An 18,038-nucleotide genomic window follows, 5' to 3' on the forward strand; every position below is an offset into this window, starting at 1 on the left:
TTGTCACCTATTTTTAATTCTTTGACCAGATTGGTTTTTGGGTTTTTTTCCTTTATTCAGTTTCAATCTAATGAAGTTTAGTGTTTCCCCATTACTAATTTTTGTATTCTGAGGATACAGTTAGACTAAAAATGCCTCTTTTTTTTTTTTAGTGAATGCATTATTTTCAGTTCTGCTTTGTCTTACACTCTGACTCTCCTTGTTTGGTTTTGTTTTGTGCACCCAACACGTTTCTGTTCCAAGGACTAACTCTGTCCATCAGCACAGTGGCACCCGATGAAACTATTCCCTCACACAGGCTGAGCCAACCAGTGTTCCCTTCCACCTCAGAGGCTGACAAGAAAACCTTCAAAAAGAAGAAAGTGAACCAGTTATTTAAAACAATGGTAGGTCCTGTGTGTTTAAGGAAAAACAACAACAAAAAAGTGTTCAGAAATTCTCTGCTATGAAAATTAAGTGTTTTTACAATAAGGTAGGACTGTCAGTCAAACTTTGCTTCTCTGTTTTTATTGTTGGCGTCAGAGAGGGGGGTGGGAGCTCAAGGTGGAAGGCAAAGTGGCTGTGGCAGAGCTTCCAGGGGTGGGGATGTAGGGATGCAGGGGTTTAGGGATGCAGGGATTTAGGGATGCAGGGATGCAGGGATTTAGGGATGCAGGCATTTAGGGATGCAGGGATTTAGGGATGCAGGGATGCAGGGATTTAGGGATGCAGGAATGCAGGGATGCAGGGATGCAGGGATTTAGGAATGGAGGGATTTGGGGATGCAGGGATTTAGGGATGCAGGGATTTAGGGATGCAGGGATTTAGGGATGCAGGGATGCAGGGATTTAGGGATGCAGGGATTTAGGGATGCAGGGATTTAGGGATGCAGAGATTTAGGCATGCAGGGGTTTAGGGATACAGGAATTTATGGATGCAGGGATGCAGGGATTTAGGGATGCAGGGATGGAGGGATGCAGGGATTTAGGAATGGAGGGATTTAGGGATGCAGGGATTTAGGGATGCAGGGATTTAGGGATGCAGGAATGCAAGGATTTAGGGATGCAGGGATTCAGGAATGCAACAGTTTAGGGATGCAGGGATTTAGGAATGCAGCGGTTTAGGGATGCAGGGATTTAGGGATGCAGGGATTTAGGGATGCAGGGATTTAGGGATGCAGGGGTTTAGGGATGTAGGGGTTTAGGGATGCAGGGGTTTAGGGATGCAGGGATTTAGGGATGCAGGGGTTTAGGGATGCAGGGATGCAGGGATTTAGGGATGCAGAGATTTAGGGATGCAGGGATTTATGGATGCAGGGATGCAGGGATTTAGGGATTCAGAGATTTAGGGATGCAGGGATTTAGGGATGCAGGAATGCAGGGATTTAGGGATGCAGGGATTTAGGGATGCAGGGATTTAGGGATGCAGGGTTTTAGAGATGCAGGGATTTCGGGATGCAGGAATGCAGGAATTTAGGGATGCAGGGATTTAGGGATGCAGGGATGGAGGGATGCAGGGATGGAGGGATGCAGGGATGGAGGGATGCAGGGATGGAGGGATGCAGGAATGCAGGGATTTAGGGATGCAGGGATTTAGGGATGCAGGGATTTAGGGATGCAGGGATGTGCATCCCTGTGCAGTTCCGCCTCTGCACCACGGGAGGGCGCGCGCGGCCCGCGATCCCGGCGGTGCCGGCACAGGCGGGGAGCGGCGATTCCCGGGGGGATTCCCGGGGGGATTCCCGGGGGGATTCCCGGTGGGATGTGTCGGCACGGGGCGATGGCACCGCAGGGAGCTCAGCAGAGCACAAACCTGCTCCTGTGAGCCGGTTCCTGAGCTCAGAGCTGCTGCTTTGAAAGCAGGGACTGGCTCGCTCAGGACAGGGAGCTTTCCTTTAAAGTGGGGGGAACCTTTGGCTGGTTTCTGTGGAAATGTCACGAAATTAAAACTGTTGAATTTAACGTTGTGTTGGACAGCCAAAAGGAAAAAAAAATGTATATTCAGTGCAGCTGTTAAGATTCAGAATTTGAAAGTTTTCCTGTTTTTTCAGGTAGGGAGGGTGACTTTTCACAGAATCACAAAATGTCCTGAGCTGGAAGGGACCCACAAAGATCATCCAGTCCAATTCTTGACCCTGCACAGGACACCCCAACAATCTCACCCTGTCCCTGAGAGCGTTGCCCAAACCCTCCTGGAGCTCTGGCAGCCTTGGGGCCATGCCCACTGCCCTGGGGAGCCTGGGCAGTGCCCACCCACCCTCTGGGGGAAGAACCTTTTCCTGAGATCCAACCTGAGCCTGCCCTGACACAGCTCCAGCCATTCCCTGGGGTCCTGTAACACAGAGATCAGTACCTGCCCCTCCTCTTCTCTCCATGAGGATGTTGAAGACCCCAGTCAGGTCTCCCCTCAGCCTCCTCTTCTCCAGGCTGAACTGACCTCACCCACTCCTCATACAGCTTCCATTTAATTTAATTTTCTGGGACACTTGTAGTATTTTATACATCAATTCTGCTGATCTTTGAAAACAAACCATTTTTTAATTTTTTTTTTCCTCTAGGGAATAGGTTTCATTTTCATCCATTACTTTCTGCAGTCTTTAAAAAAAAAAAAAAAAATTGATAGTGCCTTCAGGGACCATAGAGCAATATTTGGGAAAACCTGCATTTAAATGTGTTCTTAATCATATTTTTCTGGTAGGAACAAGAATAACCCATTAATTTGAAGTCTATAGTATTTCACTTACATTCAATTTATCACTTGCTCTTTTCAGACTCAGGAGTTACAGCTTTGCAGCATGATCTCATCCACTCACTTTTAAACCTAAATAGCACATAAAATAAGGAGGACAGAATGTCCTTTCTTACATGATGGAAAAAGGACTAACTGAAGCTAAAAATTCATTTATGAGGTGCTTCATAGCATGCTTGGAATCATGTGGACAGGTTTAAACACAGGTTTAAGGTTTTGCAGAATAGGGAAATTATTTAAAACATCCAGGATTTGGTCAATGCCTTTTTTTTTTTTTTTTTAAGCTACAACTTAAAGCCACAAGCTGGTAATTAATATGTGCATTGCTACATCAATACAGAGCCACTTTAACTCCTGGCAATCTGCTTGTGTTCCTTTGCAGCGCATTTCCAGAGTTCTGGAAGATGGAAAGCAGTCTGTGGAGCACCATTTCAAGCCTTCATCTACAGATCTGTGATTCACTGCCTTACAAGGCCACTGCTCAGCTGAAAATATATATACAGACATATATTCCATTTTAGAGCACCATCTCCTCTAAAGAAAGGCACCGGTGGCTGATGGAGAACATGAACAGCACTCACGGGCTCTGACACTTGTGCTACAGATACAGGAATAACATGTGAAGAAAATACTGCAGGATGTGTCCACTGGGATGTGGGACAGGAGGTTGTTGAGCCTCTGGTTATCCAGGTCAGAGGGACTGGTGTGTTCCCCGAGGACAAAGCCTGTTCCTGGGCAGTGAGATGTGCTGGAAGGCCAATGCAATGCTCCCTGGGGGATGTGAGGCAGGTCCTGCCCTTCCCAAAGGGCAGGGGAGCCCTGGTTTTCTGTAGCTTGTACAGACACACCCCAGCTCTCTTTACACTCTCTGGCAGTGTAGTCAAGGCAACAAATGGCTCGGCACAAAACAGCCACTGACAATTTGCTCCGTGGCTCTGTCTGGGTTTCCAGCCCCCGGATCCCTCTGCTGCTCCCAGCACACTGCCCTGTGTCCTAAATCTTCCCCAAGGCTGTGGCACCATATGCCTGAGTTATTTTCAGAACAGCAGCTCTAGTGTTTGAAAACTTGCAAGAGTTTATTTACACGTGTACAAATCGACATTACATCCAGCAGTACGATGAACAAGAGCTGCGTTTTCTGCTGTTCAATAAAATGTTGAAAGTCTGTTTTATTTGCCTCGAACCTTTCTCCCTGAAATCTCCAGGTATCATCCTGTGAAAGGTAATGGTTTCTTGCTGACGTGGAATTCTGTGAGTGCAAGTTCTCTGCTTTTAAATTGGTTTTCTGTGTCTTCCCAACTCCTGAGGTGGAGTTGGAAGATGATGCTTCGGTGGTGTGAAGCTCCACAGCACTGCAGGTCAGCATCTTGTTACCTGTCAGTTCTTTCTACAGGCAGGTAAGTTATCCAAATAGAGGGGTTTCTAAAAGATTAATAATTTATTTCCTTCACTCATCCCTTTATGTTTCAGACACCTACACTGGTCTCTATAAAGTAAGTAAAATATGACCACGTATAGAGTTGTGGATGGGGGAGACTGGCCTTGCTGCCATTTATATGGATACAGGAAAGGCAAAGAGGTTGAAGTTATTCCTTGCTGAGAGTTTGAACCAATGGAAAGACATCTGAAGTTTGTTCCAAGCCTAAGTATTTCTATCAGCACTTAGTTTCAGAGTGAATAATTAACTTTATGAATTTAGATTCTCTTTGCAAGTTGTCAGAGTGAAGCTGTTGACAGGAGTAGTGATTGTTTTCTGTGAGAGGTTTGAAATATTCCCCATTGGAATGAACACTGCACCAAGAAATACTTTTCACCAGAACAACCATAGGCAGCAAAATGGGTCCAGTTTTAACACCAGCTACAGAGTTTGGCATGAATACTGACAGACTTTGTGTTTCATTTGCTTTTCACAGTGACTTGACACTCCTGCTGAGGAGGCACAGAGGAGGAACAAGGTTTTCCAGGGAAAACCCCTCTTTAATAAAGAAGGTTGTCTGTGAGCTGGAGAAAGTGAGAGGTTGAGGTGTGTGTGTTTAACATCTGAGGGAAGAGGAGAGAGGGTACCAAAGCTGGCCTTCAGTATTATTTGCAGGTACCTGGAAGATATCACACACCAAAAAAAAGCATTTTAAAAGAAAAGAGCTGGTTCTGTTGAGAACGAGTAAGAAAAGGATGATTTAGCAACTGTTTATTCATTGTCAGAACACCTGTCAAAGGTTAACCTTTGCATTGTATCTTGCAGCTTTATTTGCAGGTCAGTGAAAAAATAAGAGTTTTACCTCAAGCTGTTATTATGAATTGTTACTGAAGTGGTGTGACTCAAAATAAAAAAGTATGAAAAGTGGGAGTGAGGTGAGAGCCCAGAAACCAATACCAGGAAGGCAGGAGCACGGTGTCCAAAGGAAGTTTGGTGTGGAGTGTTAAGCCAGTGGTTCATGATTTATGCTTGTGTTTTGCTCAGGTTTAATACCTGATGGAGGGTCTAGATTTGTACTTAATTTACTAAATATCAGCAAAAATTGTATTAGTTGTCCCACACCACAGATTGGCCTCTGCTTGCCGGCCCAAGTTTCAAGCCTGAAATCATGAAAATCAACCAGGAAAACCAAACTCAGGAAACCAAAATTAATTAAAAATAGCTGTCAGGAACAGTTTCCAAAAAGTGTGGATGCTGACATTTAGTCCAAATAAACAACATAGCACGAAGGACAGTCGATGCCCTGGGATAATAAACTGCCAGTATGGCAATCTGGCAAAGTTTGGTTAAAAATATAATTTCTGTCACAAGCTCAACAGGCCTTTAGCTCATGTGTGCAGAGGAAGGTCTGCTCAGGTGGCACAGAACATTTCACATTCTTTAAGGTGAAGCACAGAGGGCAGGAATTGACTCCAGGATGCTGTTGAAGGGAAATACTGAAGTAGGGGTGGCTTCAGTTGTGATCTGTACAGCTCTGCCACCTCTCCCTGTGCGAGCCAGAAAAAAACAACAGTGTTCTCATGTGCTTTCTGTGTCACTTATTTCCCTTCTCTCCCATGTTTCCAAGAGGCTGGACAGTGACAGTCTGGATTTCTGTTGTGTGGCACAGAGTAATAATTGGGTCGTGTGAGTAATTAATGAGTTTGCAGGGGGTGGGAAAGCTGCTTTGCAGCTGAGGTGGGATGTGCTGACCTGCAGGGAGCTCAGGCACCACAGGATGCATTTAAGCTGCACACTGGACGTTCAATTTAGGCAGATGTGTGAGTTTTGGACAGACTCAGGTACCTGGGACTCTCTCCTGGAGTGCAACACCACGTCAGGGATGCTGGTGCAGCTCCAGGAGAGCTGCTGTGTCAGTGCAGCACAAGGTCTGCTCACAGACAGCAAATGTTGGCATTCACCCACATCAGGATCCTCAGGAGTGTCCTTATCTGCCCTGGGTACCCAGCCTGCCCTTGTTTGTGCCGTGTACTGATACTGAGTCCTCATTATGGAATTATGACTTAACTGTTCGTTTTGGCAGGGAACTTAATTCCCTTAAAATTTCTGTAAAAATTAGCTGGTGTGAGCTATAGGAAGGTGTTCAGAGTCTGAGTCAATAAGGATCACGTTTCTGAGGAGGAAGGAGAGTTTTATTAAAGATTTTACAGACCTCAGGAACACACTGTTCCTGGACTGGCAATTCATGTGTGATAGACTTGTGAACCTGCTCAGGTACTGCTCGACATTGAACTTTTATCTGTGTCACACACACCTGCAATCTTCTTTATTAGACAACAGAAATTGTCAGTGAGTAGAATTATGGTTTGGGTTGGAAAAGACCCTAAAGGTCACCTAGTCCCAAACCACAGTGGGGGTTTTTGGTACCACAATGGTTATTCTGTGAGGAGTCCATAGACACATTAGGCACCGTTGGACTTCTGTTTTCATTTTCCTTGTTGGCATTATTTGGTCTGGCTTTTGGGTTTTTTTCTCTAGTTCCCAAATTTGTTTCATCAAGTTCCTGCCCTTTTTTTAAGGACTCACTAAACTAGATTCTGTCTCTCTGTCTTGGGACACCACAGTCTACAGGAGAGAGAGAGGACTGGCTTTGTTCATCATTTCAGAAGAGCAGAATTGTGAATTAAGAATTTTCTGGTCTGTTTCTAGTCGATAGAAGGAAGCTGTGATGGAATAACAGTGGAAAGTTTCACTCAGTCTGGAGGACATAAAGTATCCAGCGAGTCAACGAGGATGTTTTAGCATCAGCTACAATGTTCTGCTGAGCGTCCTGAGGCAGCAGCCCTTTTACTGTAAGAACTACTTGAAAGGCAGGTAATCACCTGAGCTGGCAAAAAGCAATAAACCCATGCCAAGCACTTGTCAAGAGCTCTTAGAAAAGCGGGGGATTGGATGGACAGGTCGATGCTTTTGTGTCATGTTAATGAAGTTACTGGATTTTCAAGGACAAAATGCATTCAGAGACTCTTTAACCGGTTTGATATTCATGGCTTTGGTGGTGTTTGCTCCACCACACAGTGGAGCAGATTCTTTTATTCACGATCAGTTCAGGTAGGTGGAAATGAAACACTTGGAATGATGGCAAACTGCTGAGACACTGAAGTGGCCTTTGATTGATTTGACTTAATCAGTTTGAATGTGAAGTGTCTCAGCAGCTCCAGTAAATCACAGTCCAGTCCATGCCCAGAGCCATGCTGAGACCTCACATCGATTGCACTAATGAGTATGGATTTCTGCTTTGGCCTGGGCTAAATCCATAAGTATTTTGTTGTTCTTACAGTTGTATAGACTCTGAATCAAAGCTGCTGACTAGGCAGGAGCATTTTTGAAATAATGATACAGCTTAAATCACTAAAAGCTCCTCGAGCTCAAAGGTAGGGCTGTTTCACCCCGATCATGGGATGAGGGCACTTTGAAACAAGAGGAGCTGCTAAACATGTTTTTCAATTAGAAAGGCAGGGATGAGAAAGCAGGTTTGTTTGTTATTAAATCTGGTTTATGTTTAAGTCAGCTGAGGTCCAGGAGTTGTGTCTAAAGCCATCCAACCACACAATTCTCTATGTTAACTTCCTCTTCTGTTTTCAAGGATTTTAGCTTAACTATCAGGAAAATACCAAAAGAACCAATTTTTTTAATGTTGTTTCAGTACAAATCTATTTAACAGATGGAACATTTATCCCAGAGACTGGCTCAGTATATGCCAACATCAATGGGAATTGTTCACATAGGGCATTCTGTTTAAAACAAAAGCACAAGTCAATTTTCCAGAGTGTGGGAAGAGAAAAGGAATAACTTAAGCAAACACAGGACCTTTCTCATTTAGAAATCAAGAGAATTCAGGCAATTTAAAGCCAAATTTTTAAAACCCTTTCTGAGGAGGGCGGAAAAACAGTTTAAGGATCATTTCCCTCAATAATTTTTGGATGTGGATTTGCCCATCATTTTAGATCCATCTTTCTTTTTTCCCCCGAGGAATATGGAAGCCTCCATGGAAAAAAGCTTGCAGCCATCTCCTATCCTGGATGCCTGGAGGAGTCACTAGCACAGAAATTACTTATATTTCCCTCCCAGAACTGAGCTCCTACTTGCTTTTAGGCATTCGAGGTCCTTTTGAGGGGGAACACTGAGCAACGTTCCAGGGGCTGCCCTCAGTCGTAAGGACTTCAGCACTGGCACTATTTACTGCTGGGGGGTGAGGAGAGGAGTTGTCCTTTATTGGCTCGGGGTGTGATTTCTGTTCTGATCTGCCACCGGGCTGCAGTGTGTGCTAAAGATTAACACCGTAACCGAATAATTGCTCTGCAAACAAACCCCGGGTGGGCCACGGGCTTCATAAACTTTAAAATGTTAGGTAAATTTAATCGTGCTTTTAAAGTGAGGGCAGTTGGTTCTGATTGGGGTTTGGATAGAATTATCCTTTTTCGACATAGCTCTGTGTCTGCCAGTATAGCAGAGAGCTTCTCTGTGCCATGAGGGATCTTTCCTGGGATCCACTGTGAGTGTCTGTGCTGTAAATGTCTGTGTTGAGGTTTTGTCATGTGTATCAGTGCATTCTGCAGCTCCAGATGCCCCATTATATGTGGGTATTCAGCCTGCATTTAACACCAAGTTCACCTGAGAGCTGTGAATGATCTCTGATTCTTAGTTAACACAAACTGGGCCTTCCCATCACTTGAATTAGTTCAGCTCACGGTAGGTGGCTGTTGGGGGTGTTACCATGGGTTTACATGGTGATGGGGAGCAGGAAACAGTCATTTAAGGTATCTGTGCCCTGGGTTGGCAGCCAAAAAAACAGGCTTATTTAGCTGAGCTAGTAGGAATCTTATAACTAGAAAATGTCTTGAACACACTCCATGTTTGATATATATTTGAGAGAAGAATTTCTTCAGGATGTTTTGTTGTATGTTTTTATAGATAAGAAAACAGCCCTGGATAGAATAGCTTAAGATGCAGCTCTTTTAGCCTGGAATATTGTATTTTATTTTAAGCTGTAGCACGTTATGGTTGGATACCTGGATTGTAGAAATACTGAGGAATGGGAAGTCTTTCCTTCAGTTGCTTTGACACAGTCAATAGTGGACAATGCATTAACTTGTAAAATCTTTCTTAACAACTGCATTTAGACCCCTTTCACAAGACAGGAAAACAGGACTGTTGGAGGTCAAGACTGGGAAATAAAAAAAGTAAAGGAAACAAATCTAAAAAAAATCCAACACGAATCTCTAAATGTACCAGAACTTCCCCACAGATTTCCAAGGCAAACGAAGGATTCTAACACGAAACATTTAAAATGTTTACGTGTCCCATGGGTTATTTGTTACAGATCCCAGAGCTACAGTCCAGACCCCGGTGATATTGCCCCGGGGACACCTGGGTGACACCAGGACAGATGTGACTGTTCCCCAGGACAGATGTGACTGTTCCCCAGGACAGATGTGACTGTTCTCCAGGACAGATGTGACTGTTCCCCGGGGCAGGGCCGCGCTAAATGCACACATTTCCACAGGTCGTCACGAGGGGGCGATGACCAGTCGCGATACTTCGCCCATATCGTGGAACTCCAGCGAGCGATCTCCCTGCCTGGACACCGGGAAAACCAAAGCGGAGCAGCTGGAAGTGAGAGGAGGATTCCCAGCTCTGTAAATCACCCTCTCCGCGGGTCAGGTTATCTTGGTTTAGTGCAGTTAAACCCTGGTTACTTTAAAACAACCCGAAGTTTATGTACGGCTGGGTGTGCCCAGAGAGGAGTTCCCGGCGCGGACCTGCACCAATTTACTCCCCTGTTTTAGTTGCTGATTAATTTTCCCCCAGTGTTTGTGCTGTAAGACTACAAAAGGCTGTGGAACACCCAACAAAACCCCTTTTTCTTTTTCCCTTAGAAAAAGAAGTCACGTTTTCTGACAAATCATTGGCTCTAAAATGTCTTTTCAATTTCACATTTCCATTTGAACCGTGGAGTGGGAGGAGCTGATTTATCCATCCCAGCAAACACCTTGATGCTGAAATGTGACTGAAGCAGAAATATTAGCACGTCACTACTTTTTCTTTCTATAAATCTTTGAATGCATTGAAATAAATTAATTTCATTGAAATGCACAAGAATTTAAGCCTTGAAGGGTTTTGGAAAGGTGTATAGACTAATTGCCTTGGTAAACACATCGATGCTCACACAGCAGTTTATTTGATTTTAGCACCGTTGATTTCTAGTATAAACAAACACTTAGTGTTTAGTGTAGAAGAAAAAGCAGATAATCCAAAAGAGGGAAGCATTTGGGAAACTGCAACAGCAGTGAGGCTGTCAAAGTATGATTGATTAAGTATCTATATTCGTATTAATTTCCTATAATTGAGAGGGACACCTTGGCTTCTGCCATGAGAAGGATTTGTTACAGACTGTCTCATTCGGCCTGAGCTGTCCCTCTCTTCCAGGGCTGAGCATGTCTGTGTCCCCAAGTGCAGCAGATCCCGTGGGAGCCACAGGAAGCCAAAGAGGAGCTGGAGATTCCTTGCCTGCCTGGGACTGTCATGACTAATACATAACTCAGGGGACACCTGATCCCCTCTCCCACATTTACTATGTGCTGGTAAGATGGTGGAAAGCCTCAGTTGAGGCAGGAGTTATGACTATTTTTATTGTCATAGTTCTCATGGTCAGAAAGCAGCCATGAACCCTTACAAGGTTTTACAGTCTTCTAAAAACTCAGTTATTAAGTTGTTTTAAAAATCCACAGTGATTTTGTTCTGGAGGACTTGAAAAGTCTAAGGGCATTTTGGCATTGCAGCATTTATGGCACAGCTCCAAATGATATTGCCTTTTCCATTAATTTAATGTTCAACCTACATTTCTAGAAATAAATCTCTGCTCCCTTGTTTTGTAATACTGTATTTTACATTTCTTATGCTTTTTGTAACGTCCTTGAGATGACATTGCTTTGCCTGCTACACCTTGTTTCTTCTGATGGTGTGGTTTAATTTGCAGATGATTATTGGAATAAGACAAGAAGACTTCTACAACTAATCTGCTTAAAAACTGAGGACATAGATTATGTGAAAATGTCCTGTTGATGGACAGGGAGCTGTTTCTGAATTCAGAGTGGAAATTGTTTGACACAAGGTGGGTTGCTTGCTATACTGACTTGTATGTGAACTCTTTTAAAAACAACACTTTTTCCCTCTTCTTTGTGACCACATGAATAGTTTGTATGAACTTTTCTTCAGCAAGGTGTTAAACTGTGCTAATACACCAGGATTGGGGCTATACAAAATGTTGTGACTACAACTTAAACTTCATCTTCAGTAGGAAGAGAACTCTGCACCACGGGATTATCTGGCAATAAGTTTCATGATCTGAATCAAGTGTAAACACTCAATTTAATTTCTGATTAACCAGCTGAAGTACAGGATGCAGGGTGCTTGATGTTGCCTCTGTGAGGGACAAGTGATGTGTGGTGAGTTACAAGATTTGCCAGGATAAATCTTCAACCAAAAAAATCTTGAACTTGCTTAAGCCATCAGAGTGGGTTTGTGCTCTGCTGTACTTTGCATCCTGCAGGACATGCTGCTTTATTGGTCTGAGTTCTCTAAAATACTGTGAAACAGCATGATGGCCTAAAGGTCCTTGTAGGACTAGCAGGGATCATGCTTTATTTTGCTTTTTCATTTTGGGAAATCCAATTAAGAAAGTAGTTTGGTGTATCTCAGCCAAAACACTACAGAATGTTCCTCGTATTATTCTCTGTTTTCTGACCCTGTTTGGTGTTGCTTCCCACTGTGCTGGGGGGTACACACCTCTCACTGCATTTCAGAAACACTGCATGTAAAGGTTTTTTGGTGTATAAGTGAAAATGTTGAGGAATCCTAGTTGAAATTAAATAAATTTGAACCTTTCATAACCAAAAATTTCAGATAATTACCTTTTCCCTTCTAAAAAGGCAGTCACTGTGAAGAAATATTACTTTTGGCTGTAGTAGAGGGGTATATAGGAGCTGACCTAAAAAACCTGTGAAAGCACTGGTTCTGCAGGGGCTCATCCTCGACCTTGCAGGTTTTGGAGCTTCACTTAAGAAACTGAGAGGAACAAATATTTGAATAACTCAAGAGTTGTCGACAGTCTTTGGTTTGCCAACAGTCTCTGGCTGATCAGACTTGCAGCTGGGGGAGACATGAACCCAGGGCTGTGCAGGAGTGAGCTGGAGCAAAGAGAAATGCTAAAAACATGATGCATCCTACCCAGTCAGACCAGACCCCACTGGACCCAGTGCATTTGGAAGTAACCATAAGTAAAGTATGTCTCCAGCATGATTTTATTTACGGAGTTTTTCAGCCCTAAAAGTGATCTGTTAGCTCAGCTTGGTCAGCACGTTGCCTTTTCCCAGCCTCTTTCTGTGGAAGCCTCACCATTTTTCCTTTCTCCACTTCTGGGATTGCTGCCTTCTTCCAGCCCTGCCAAGGAGAGGAGTCTCTGTGGTGAGGACCCCATGGCAATGCTCAGTTAACCCCAGTTCTGACCAGCCCATCACAGCTTGAGCAGGGTTTATTCCCTCCTTGCTGCTTTCCAGCCTCCAGAGGAGCATCTGCCCCCCAAGTGCTGCCCAGGGGCATGTTCTGCAGCCACCCTGCAGCACCAAGGTGTGCCCAGAGCACTCACAAAGTGCTTTTTTACTGGCACTGTTTATGCTCTGCCCTGAGGAAATCAGGCCCAGCCAGTTGGAAGGCAAGGGTTGTTGGATCGTGTCTCTGCTGGAAGCTGTGCCAGGGAGGGATCAGACCTTTGCACCCCCTTTCCCAGCTCGGAGGCAGAAGCCCACAGGTGTCTTTGCACTTCCTTGCTGTAAAAGCAGCACTTGCCATTCTTCACCTGAGCCCTTGCTTTGCTTAGCTGTGTGTGGCACTGCTCAGGGGTCCCCCCAGGGAGGGCTGGCAGTGCTGTGCATCCTCGGCGTGCTCAGCTCACCTTGCTCGGGTGCACTGCACCAAAACTTCCTAAAGGTTAATTTGCAGGGGATATTTTACAGCCTTCATCAGTCTCTGGCTGCAGAAGTAATGCTTTTCCCCTTCATAAGGGGCAGCCTGGGATGTTTTCAAAGCCTGTGTTCACTCAGCACCTACTTCAGTGCATTTTAACTGTGACTGTGCACGCAGAGCACCTCAGGGAATAAGTATTTAGATGTCACTCATCCAAATCCATGATGCAGTCAGCTGAATTTTTACTTCTTGGAATAAATTTACAAGTTTTTCTTGTTTTCAAGGGTTTCTTTGGCAAAAATGTAATTTGCTGAGCAGTGAAAAATTCATTATGTTTACTTTTCTCACTATATTCTGGGTCTTAGTTCATTGTAAAAGTGTTTATACTCGTGTGAGCACTTCTTAAACCTTTTTTCTGTGGACTCTTCTGTAAATGGAGGGGGATTATTAGCAATAATTGTAATAATATTTGCAACAAAATTTGCAGGACTACACATATAATTCTAAAATACAGCCATATGTTAGGAAGTTAATTAGGAAGCTGTAGGCAATGTTGTTCTAACAGCTTTTTGCATGATTGTAACTCGGATTCCCACAGAGAAAAAAATTATTTCAGAGAGGTTCCTTGAGGAAGGAGGTACTCAAATTATTAGTTCCTGATAAATGAATCTTTTCTTCTTTTTTTTTGTTTTTTTTTAAGTCACCTTTAGCACAGCAGTTGTCACTTAGAAAATAAGCCAGTCCCGGTATGTTCCACTTAACTGTTGTCTGCTTAATGTGTGTCTCTGCACCAACTCTGAGCTCTCAGTCATTCAAATTAAAGTAGCAACTTGTTTGTTGTAGCACAAATGATTTTCTGTGCAGGGAAGGCATGTATTTTTAAAACAACAACTGTAGAGCTGCATTTGTGAGCTGGCAAATTGGCCAGTTTTGTCACTGTACTCAATATTTCAGTAGTATTTCCAGTGGAATTTTTTTCATACCTTTTGAAGCAACAACAATATGGGCATGACTGCTGAATCATTACTGTTTAGGGAAGGGGGAACTTGGTGGTGCTGCTGCAGCACAAGAGAGTCAGATGAGTGTGTGAACAAAGGAAGAACATCTTTGGTGCAGCCAGGAATTCAAACCTATGGGTCAAAACTTGTGTTTCTGCAGAAATTACAGGAAAAGAGCCACCTGAAAGGCCCTGTCACACCAGGACTTCCTGTAATGGTATGGTGTTAAGGGTGAGTCAAGTTCCAAATGTATGGATGTGCCTTAATCACAGAAAAACTGTGCAAATATCACTGCAAATAGGTTTAACTCCGTGCAGTGAAGAGCTGTCCCCTGAGACAGGGGGTGGTGACATTGCAGCTCTGCCTTTTCCTCCTTCCAACACTCAAGGTGCCACATGAGGCACTAAGTACTTTTCCAAGTCAAAAAAGGGGACAGAATTTTTTTCCTGCTCACCTAATTTTAAGAAATCAACTTTCATTGTATAGCTACAAATGAAGTTACTGGAACTTAGCTGAGAGGAGCCAAACACTGCCACCCCTTTCCTGTTTGGAAATTGTGCTAAGAGGTTTTATGAGCTCTCTGCACCAATCCTGCAGCAGAGAGGAAGCAGCACATAATGATTTCCCATCTCAGTTCACCAATTTAAGCTTTAAAGAAAGGTTTGATGATTAAGCCGAATTTTTTTTTTTCTCAGAAGATTAATCCTTACTTTAGGGAGTTAATTCCCTTTCTATCAGTAAGATTACTCACGTGAGTAACCAGCTACAGAGTTTGCCTGTAGTACTGTGATTGCCTAGGGGGAAGTACAAGCAACTCTGCAATTAAAGTTACAAAAGGAAAAGGTCTGACCTTTTCTTTTTTCTTTTCTTTTCTCTTTTCTTTTCTCTTTTTTTTTAAAGCATATGTATCCCTACTGTTTCATTGACTAGTGACAATGGCTTTTGCATTCTGAGCTGTTACTAACAGCAGCACAAAATGGCTTTTTTTAATTTAAAAAAAAATACTAAATGCTAAAGCTTCGCTGTGAAAGGTAGGAAGAGGAGGATCTCTGATGAGTTTTAACTTCAAGGCACCTTGGGCTTTCTTTATGTGTATGACATTAGTGGAAAATTCCTTCATTCAGGTGAGAAGATAACCAGTTGTAACTTTCCCATTTGGTTGATGTGACATCAGTGACTGCCCGGGACTGCCAGCATTCCAAAAAGGATATCGTCCTCATCTGCAGCCACTCAGGGCTGTGGGGTGGAGCCTGCAGCGCTGGCTGAAACATTTACAGGTGCATAAGTAGCTAGGGCAGGGCGCAGGTGATGCACCTGTCCGGGAAAGAGCACTAGCACAGGTGTGTCACAACCTCCCGCCGGGCTGGAGCATGAGCTTCTTCGACCCACAGCCCCACTCCCCACCACGCTGCAGCCCACAGTTCCCAAATATCGGCCAGGAGCCTCCCGAGATGAACATCTACTACGAGAACTTCTTCCATCCGCAGAACGTCCCCAGTCCCCAGAGGCCGAGCACCTTCGAGACGACGGATTACGGCGCCACTCCCAACCCCTACCTGTGGCTGAACGGCCCCTCCATGACCCCCCCGCCCTACCTGCCGGGATCCAACGCCAGCCCCTTCATTCCGCAGTCCTACGGCGTGCAGAGGCAGCTCCTGCCCAACGTGCACGGCCTGGGGGGCACTGACCTCGGCTGGCTGCCTCTGCCGTCCCAAGAGGAGCTCATGAAGTTGGTCAGACCACCCTACTCCTACTCTGCCCTCATCGCCATGGCAATCCACGGGGCTCCTGACAAGAGGCTGACTCTGAGCCAGATCTACCAGTACGTGGCTGACAACTTCCCCTTCTACAACAAGAGCAAGGCTGGCTGGCAGAACTCCATCCGGCACAACCTGTCCCTCAACGACTGCTTCAAGAAGGTGCCTCGAGACGAAGATGATCCAGGTACAGCTCTCTCCCCTCTTCTCTCTCCCCTCTAATTAAACTTGATCGATTTAAAAATGCCCAGTTGTAAAGAGACTGTGATGACCCACCCTTAAGAGTGTAAGGAAGCACTTAATAACAGCCTGGATTGAGGACAAACACAGAGTAGCACTTCGATTTGCAGAGGTCTGAGCTAGAAGGCAGCTGAGTGTAATTCAGGTGTGAATTAGTGTTGCTGTGAAATCCCTGAGGGGAAGGGAATTCTGTCCTGCTCTGGGTCTTCCTGAGCCCAGATCAATGGAGCATTCCAACTGGGCAAGGCACATTCAGGACCCGTTTGGTGTAATGCATGACTTCAGCCAAACTTAACCGGGATTTAATGGAAAGGGGATAAGGCAAATTCAGATTTGTCAAAGAAATCCAATAGCTTTAGGGAGTCAATATTGATTTTCCAGAGGAGAGCAGGCTGCTTTCATTTTGTTTGTTGCAAATAGTGCTTTCCTTGGAATCACACCTCTGCCATGTCCGACCCCTTGGCTGATATGCCGTCAGATATTCCATTATTTATTGTTTTTTGTCAGTAGCTGTTAAGAACTATTGGGAGCATTTAAAACACACTCAATTATGCTGCAACAGAGGGACAAAAATCTGGGTTTATGTTTTTAGAAAGATATCCTCCCCCACTGAATCTGGAGGAACAGCCCAGTATGGGATTTGATTACTCTCTGCCATAAATTCAGAAGACCAACTGCATACTGAAAACATCCTTCCCTCACCAAGAAAACAAAACATTAAAGCCCTCCTAGTGGCTCCACTTGTAGTCTTACATGTGGGCTAAAGAATACAGCCCAAGACTTTATTTTATTTTTTTTTTCAGAATTCAACGGGCTTCTGGTTTTCAATGACTAAGAAATATGTTTTGTTCATGCAATTGTTCAGATTCTATGAAAGGGGAGAAACACTGTAAAGCCCTAGGTGATTGCTGTTTTCTGTTTGTGTGCATACTTTTATACTAAAAATGCACTTTCATTCTCTTTGACAGGAAAAGGGAACTACTGGACTCTGGACCCAAACTGTGAAAAGATGTTTGACAACGGGAACTTTCGCAGGAAGAGGAAGAGGAAGTCTGACATCGAGGCGAGTGCTGCCACGCTCGGAGCTGAGAAATCAGAGGACAGCACCCTGACTGGCAGCCCCAAAGCTGCAGAGCACCAGGACATCTTGGAAAACTCACCCCCTGGGGCTGACAACTCCCCCGAGAAGGAGTCTCCCCCTCCCTCGTCCAGCAGCCCGTGCCTCGGTAACTTCCTCTCCAGCATGACGGCCTACGTGAGCAGCGCCAGCTCGGGGGGCCGCTCGGGGCCCCTGGGACTCAGCTCTGACCCCATTGACAAAATGGGGCAGAACATGGCAGGCTTTAATTCCTACTCCCCCCTCTCCGGTATCCCCAGCCACGGGGTGGGAGAGTGGTCCAATTCCATGCCTTCCCCTCACCTTGGCCACGGCAACTCCGTGCTCAACCAGTTTAACACCCATTTTTACAGCAGTATCAGCACCAACAACACACTGTACTCCAGGGAAGGGACAGAGGTTTAAATGAAGGATTCTAAGATGCTAAAGGATAGTTATTTATGAGAGGAGGTGACCCGTGGGCAGGTGATTAGCATTAGCCTGTTGTCTCTAGGACCCTCTGCACCCTTCCTTCTGACAGCCACAAGCTTGTTGCACTCACTGAAATCACAAACACTCCACATTTGGCAGCTCCACGTGAAAAATCAGGGATCATAACAGTGAGAACAGTGAAAAGTTCTCCTCAGACACTGATTGTGCTGCTGCCAACCAGGGTCCTCTACTGATGTCCTTGAGAAGTTCCTGTTTGCCTTGGGCAGGAAGCTCTTTCTGGCACGGCACTGACACTGCTGTGCTTTTTAAAGTGCTCACAGAAATGT

General features: G+C 44.7%; 2 protein-coding genes across 2 annotated transcripts in view; both read left to right on the forward strand.

Annotated features, from left to right (window-relative positions):
* Positions 1-3,821, forward strand: part of DOCK2 (dedicator of cytokinesis 2) — a 175,459-nt gene extending 171,638 nt beyond the window's left edge. Inside the window, exons 51-52 of the mRNA XM_029960275.1 lie at positions 244-386; positions 3,110-3,821. Coding sequence (XP_029816135.1) covers positions 244-386; positions 3,110-3,184 — 218 coding nt within the window. The 3' untranslated portion in view covers positions 3,185-3,821. The remainder of the gene's footprint in view (positions 1-243; positions 387-3,109) is intronic.
* An 11,715-nt stretch (positions 3,822-15,536) lies between these two features.
* FOXI1 (forkhead box I1) lies at positions 15,537-17,698 on the forward strand. The gene is made up of 2 exons (XM_008928309.2): positions 15,537-16,110; positions 17,132-17,698. The coding sequence occupies exons 1-2, from the start codon at positions 15,537-15,539 to the stop codon at positions 17,683-17,685; spliced, it is 1,128 nt and encodes a 375-aa protein (XP_008926557.2). The 3' UTR covers positions 17,686-17,698.
* The last annotated feature ends 340 nt before the right edge of the window (positions 17,699-18,038 follow it).

This window comes from Manacus vitellinus, unplaced genomic scaffold, assembly GCF_001715985.3.
Source record: "Manacus vitellinus isolate BGI_N305 unplaced genomic scaffold, ASM171598v3 scaffold_25_pilon, whole genome shotgun sequence".
Taxonomy (NCBI): Eukaryota; Metazoa; Chordata; class Aves; order Passeriformes; family Pipridae; genus Manacus; species Manacus vitellinus.

Coding starts and splice junctions, on each gene's coding strand:
- FOXI1 (XM_008928309.2), top strand. CDS start 15,537: ATGAGCTTCTTCGACCCACAGCCCCACTCCCCACCACGCTGCAGCCCA. Junction 16,111..17,131: donor TCGAGACGAAGATGATCCAG/GTACAGCTCTCT, acceptor TCTCTTTGACAG/GAAAAGGGAACTACTGGACT.